Source organism: Halichoerus grypus, chromosome 4 (assembly GCF_964656455.1).
Source record: "Halichoerus grypus chromosome 4, mHalGry1.hap1.1, whole genome shotgun sequence".
Lineage (NCBI taxonomy): Eukaryota > Metazoa > Chordata > Mammalia > Carnivora > Phocidae > Halichoerus > Halichoerus grypus.
Genome location: NC_135715.1, coordinates 93,294,994 through 93,300,993, shown reverse-complemented (window position 1 = coordinate 93,300,993; position 6,000 = coordinate 93,294,994). Strand labels below are relative to the sequence as shown.

The following is a 6,000-nucleotide window of genomic DNA, read 5'->3' as shown; positions in this document are numbered from 1 at the left end:
CATTATTCTTTCCATCATACCTTGTACATCTTCATCATTGCGTGGGGGAAATTATATTAAGATGCTTTAGTTTTATGTCTCACCTTAGGGGATTACATTTTCTAAGGGCAGAGGCCCATGGCTTGGCACAAAGTAGTACCTAAATGTTTTTTGGACAAAAATGAAGTTTCTTGTTAGTAAATAGAGACCTACTAAAGGGTGTTCACTGGTGTGTTTCTCAAGTCCCCTGTAAAAGACTTCTGACCGAGAGAGAGCGCCATGCCACGACTTGGTGTTATGGGCCTGAATTCCCCTCATGAAAGGTCTGCATTGTGGCTTCATGTATTGGCCATGAACCCAAATAGTTTGTTGAAGTGATTTAGGAGGATTGCTAACCCCTTAGAGAGAGTTCTGAAATTGTTAGTGAAGGCAGTGGGGGGCGGGGGGATATGATTGCTTTGTAAAAAAATGATGTCTCCGCCAGAGTCAGGGATGAAGTGTACTGATGTCTATAGCTTACATGGAAATTCATCAAAAAATAAGATGGACTGATGGGTAGGGAGAGGGATGCCAGATGGCGGGGTTTTGTGCTAAAGCAAATGGAAAAAAACGCTCATTGGAAAATCCAGGTGGCAGGTATATGGACTCGCTGTGCAGTTCGTTCAACTTTGCTGAAAGGTCGAAACTTTTCATAACAAAATGTTGGGAAAAAAGGATACTTGTATTATTTTTTAAGAACACATTTATTGGCTAGGCATATCAGTTACAAACATTAAATCATCAACACGCACGTCCTAAACCGTGCTGATTTGTTTTCTTCCTGTTATTTCTTTTCCTCTCTTTATTGAGTAGGCTCTTTCAAATCCCAGTTCCTATGTTGCTCCCTTTAGGAGAATTTCCCTGACCTTCTAGTCTGATTTAGATGTCTCTCCTCTGTGTTCCCAGAGCACCCCTTGCATCATTCTTCTGCCACAGAATTTTTTTTCCTGCACTGTGATTGTTTACTAATCTGTCCGAATCACTAGACTTGGAATTTCTTGAGTCAAAAACCAGGAAGGTTTCTGGAACACTTTCGGTACAAGTAAGAACAAAAAACAACAACAATAAGTAGACTAACAGTGGCTTAAACAATTAGGGTTTTTTTATTTCCAGTGTCAGGAGCATGGAGGTCAGCATTTCCAGTTTCCAGGATTGGTTTGGTGATGGGCACTTGGCTGGCCCTTTGCCTTTCTCCTGTCTTTCCCTTCATCAGGTCAAGTTGACCAAAGCGGTTATGTGGGTTGGAAATATCCACCGTTGTTATTTCAGTTTTTGAGCTTTGAGCACAGATACTTTGGCAGATATCTTTAAACCTGCTGAATAGTCTTCAGTTCATTTATTATGGTTTCTTGTAGAGAAATTGACTTTGTTTTTGGAAAATAACAGCTCAGAATTAGATAGATGTCTACATGGGTTTGAAAGCCTCCCCCATCCCAACCTGGAAGATTATTTCTCCATTTTCATACAATTGTAATAATTCATAGAAGCAAGGTTGCTTCAGAGAAATTGTGTGATGGATGGTCTGGAGGTTCCAACCTCATGCACCAACCTGAGCTCTCTGGGAAACACTTGTGGACCAGAAATTAGGCCAAAAGCTGTTTCACTTTCCTAAAGTGAAGCCTTTTGGGGAGGCCCATGCCTTATCCCATTTATTCTATTTTAGTCACAATTCAAATGTGCTTAATTATCTAGTTAATTGCTTAGAACACTTATTAAAAAGCACATAATTAGAATAAGAGCAGTGGGAAGAAGGCCTGGCATAGGGAAGTAAGTAAGCTGAGGTCCCGTGGAAGGGGGCAGAATGAGCAGACATCCGATTCTACTCACAGCAGCCCAAGGCTGCTCACATAACTGATCTCATGCTGAGGATGGTCCTTAAATCATCAAGGAAAGATTTAATTATGTTCAGTCTGCTCTAAGAAGACAGATGGATATAATACGTGAGAGATAACATGCCAAACTTCACAAATATGATCTCAAATAGGTTTTAAATATAGGAATATATAGATTAGAATACTGGCAGGAAATCTGTTAATAGTGAATATCTCTGGGTGGCAGAAATGTAAGTGATTTTTTTCTCTTTTAAAGATAGTTTAGATATTTCCTAAATTTATTTTTTTTAAAAGATTTTATTTTTAAATAATCTCTGCACCTAACATGGGGCTTGAACTCATAGCCCCGAGATCAAGAGTCGCATTCTCCCCTGAGCCAGCCAGAAGCCCCTATTTCCTAAATTTTCTATTGAACATTGAAAGGGTTCAGAGTATGCTATCCCAAAATATGCCGCTTTGACATAGGATTATTTTGAGCTGAAGGCAGTTGAAAAGTAAGACCAAAATAAAATTCTGTGCCTCCCCCTCTCTACCAGGAAGGGCAGGGCTATTCTGAATCACTTTAGAGCTCTAAACTTACCAGCCTAGAGAAGGCACTGGGGGAACCTGCATAACACACCATACTCACCAGCTCTTAGCATCCATCAGTTTCCCCTATATAGTATTTGCCTTCCCACGATTTGTTGCCCCTATAAGTGCAAAGTTCTTTGTTTTTTGATCTTGTCACTTCTCTATGAAATTTATTATTTTGTTAAGATGCTATGTAAGCCGAAGTTCTAACCGCCCCTTTGAGTTACTCATCACTGAGTTGTGTGTGTATGTGAGATGCACAGGAATAAGCTCCTGTTTGTTTTTCTCTGTTAATCTGTTTTTTTGTCAGTTAAATCTGCAGGGCCCCAGGCAATGAGCCAAAGATAGGTAGAGGAAAAAATGATAGGTTTTTTCCCCCTTTCTATAGTTTTTTTTTTTTTTTTTAAGATTTTATTTATTTATTTGACAGAGACACAGCGAGAGAGGGAACACAAGCAGGGGGAGCAGGAGAGGGAGAAGCAGGCTTCCCACTGAGCAGAGAGCCCGATACGGGGCTCAGTCCCAGGACCCTGGGATCATTACCTGAGCCGAAGGCATATGCTTAATGACTGAGCCACCCAGGCACTCCTCCCTTTTCTATAGTTTTATAACTTTTTGTTTTAAATACTTAAAAAAATATTTTAGACATTCAGAGGGGTTCTTGTTCAACTCCTGGTCTTTTGATATGTCATTTTTCTAACATTTTGATTTTGGCTTTTTTAAAAATGCTCAAATTATACTTTTTATAATAGTTGTCTGAAAAGTCCTACTTGTTATGGATGTGGACTCCTGTGTATGGTGATTTTCTTAGGTGTGTCATAGGTTGGAATTGTGGGCTCCTATCTGTGGGTTTTAGCTATGACTATCCTGCTCTGTTTTACTGCATGTTGTCTTCCCAGAGAGGTTTTGTTTATCACTCTGCCTTGTGCTCCAGCACCATGACCAGCCTGGGACTGCTTTTTATGTTAATTTCTTGGCTTTGGAGAAATGCTGTGGTCACAGATTTTCTGGGTACACTTCCATGCAGCTGGGGCTCAGTCAAACAAAATTCCTTGTCATTGTCCCCTGTTGGTCAACAAATATTTTTCTAGTCCATTTTTTACCTGTAGGTGTGTTCCCCCAAGGGCCTTGGCTTCTCAGTTCTCAATTGAAAAGAGGTCTCAGTTCTAACTCCCACTTGGTCTGGGCAGCTGATCTCCTAGCCCTATGTGTTTGTTAAATCTGAAGTTACCAAGAACAGTGGCTATTCAGGACTCCAGGAATAGCAGCTCTTACTGCCCTGATTGTTTTTGCCCTACATGGGGATTTCTTACTTTCTTTTGAGCTCAGCTGTGCATGTAAGAGAACTTTTCAACCTTGGATGTCCACTATAACCACCTGGAAAGCTTTTAGAAGTCCCCATGCCCAGGCTGCATGCCAGGCCAATTCCGTCAGAGGCTCTGGGGTGGCACCCACGCATCAGGATGTTTTTAAAGCTCCCAGGTGATTTCCATTGTGCAGCCAAGGATGGAAGCCACTGATCTAAAGCAATGTTGTTTTATTTTGCCTGGATGATTTATGTGTGTGCTATGTATATTAATTTATTGTTCTAGTGGTGGTGTTTTCAAGTTACCTGGTCAGCAGTAATGGAAATAGGAGCCTGTCATATTGTAATTAGAAAAAAATTTAAAATTTTAAAAAGTTAGAATTTGCTAGGAAGGAAACCAGCCTTTATTTAGTTTCTACTGGGTGCTAGGTACTGTGCTTAGGTCGTTCACATATGTTGTCTCATTTAATCCTCAGGAGAATCCTGCAAGGTAGGGATGGTTGGTTTTTGCAGATAAAAAACTGGCTTGGAGAAATCAAATAGTTCTGTCTCACAGCTCACAGATGGCAGATCCAGGCTCATGAACCATGAGATGCCCAGCCCCACGCCCTTTTCCTTACCCTGTGGTATATGTGAAATAGGCTTTTCCATACACATTAGTTAAAATAAAAATTGGCACTGGGGTTAAAATAAGTTCCAGGTATCTGTTAAATTTACTTATTTGGAAAATTTTGTCTTCCCACTAATTCCAGGGATTCTTGCCCCTTTATCTCACATCTGATGTTAAACTGATTTTGACTCATCAATTGTTATTATAGGAAATTTTAACTCACTTTAGTTCACCACTTTAAATACACTTGGAGAAAATAGTTTAGTTCTTCTTTTAACTCTGTCATGTGCCACGAAGGGGTACTTATTATAAAAACTGCATTTACTCATCCCCTTCCCGAGCACCTCCATGGCCTGTGTGGGGGGCTGTGTGAGTGTGTGTGCTGGAGGTAGAGGTACAAGGGGAGGTGAGGAGTAGAATAAAGAGGTGGAGGCTGAGGTCCCTGAGTGCTGCTGTTCTCTGGGGTACCAGATGACTTGGAGTAGGGGTGGAAAGTGGGACTCGGAGCTCTGTGGTCACTCCACCTCAGTGAAGCACTTTTGAGGATATATTGATTTCATATTGAGGATATATTGATTTCTAGTGGCAGGTTGTCTTCCCCCACCCAACCAGCAATACAGGCGTTGGATGTGCATACCTATTTTTTCCCTCTTTCTGTCCTGCTTTCTCTCTGGCTCTGCTGTGGTACATGACATGTGGGGTTGTTGGAGGGGTTGTTTTATCTCTGCATGGAACCTCGAAGATTTATTTCTCTGTCGGAATTTCTGGGTTAGGCTTTTCTGGTGCATGTGGATTTCATTTGATTTTTAGTTGGGTAGAAATCAAAATGCTTCTAAGTCTTTGTCTTGTTCATTGGCAGCTCTTCAACTAGGTCTTCTGTTCGTGTGTTGCAACCGCAGAAAACCAGCAGGATGGCCACAAACAAGAGTAAGAGCCAGAGCTCCTTGGCCCTTCACAAGGTGATCATGGTTGGCAGTGGAGGGGTTGGCAAGTCGGCCCTGACGCTTCAGTTCATGTATGATGAGGTAAGACACGCCAGGCACAGACGGCTTTCATCGTCGAGTCTGCTGTAATAATGTCTCTTCTCCAGCTGTGTCCATGTGCTCATTGCCTCACAAACATGGAGGATCATGGGGCAAATTTGTGTTAACATGGTTTCTGAATAGTTTTCTGGGGGGTCTAACCAGCATAAGACCTGGGTGGCTGATTGTTGGTAAGTAATTTCAACTGTGGTTAGGGCTGTGAGGGGGTCCCTGCTTCCTTGATTTCCATCATGCTTTGAGCTTTCTTTTTGACACAAGCAAGGGAGGAGGCTGTTTCTAAAGAACAGGTCAGATACTTAGCTTTGTAACAGTCAATTTGGGGAGATATTGAAAGGGAGAGCTAAGTTGTCATAGGACAGTCTTTCCTCAAGTGATAGACATCCGGTTCTCTCTAGTTCTCCTGTGCAGCAAAGGGAAGCTCACACCATCCTTGCCTCAAATTGATATCACTTAATGTGGTTAATAGAGCTGGTGCCGAATCCAGTGTGACAACACAGTTTTGATTCGCATGGCAACAAACGTCCCTGCTTGGTGGCCGTCGGCTGGTACTACAGGCAGGGCGTTCTGACCAGAGCTTGCGTTCTGCTTACACGGGTGCGTGCTTTACAAAATTTGCGAAAG

At 41.9% G+C, this 6,000-nt stretch overlaps 1 protein-coding gene across 2 annotated transcripts in view; it reads left to right on the top strand.

Annotated features, from left to right (window-relative positions):
- The window catches only part of RALB (RAS like proto-oncogene B), a 43,788-nt gene that overhangs the window by 19,093 nt on the left and 18,695 nt on the right, over positions 1 to 6,000 (top strand). For both annotated transcript variants that reach the window (XM_036079624.2, XM_036079625.2), the window contains one exon: positions 5,196 to 5,361. In XM_036079624.2, the coding sequence (XP_035935517.1) occupies positions 5,248 to 5,361 (114 nt within the window). In that variant the 5' untranslated portion in view covers positions 5,196 to 5,247. The remainder of the gene's footprint in view (positions 1 to 5,195; positions 5,362 to 6,000) is intronic.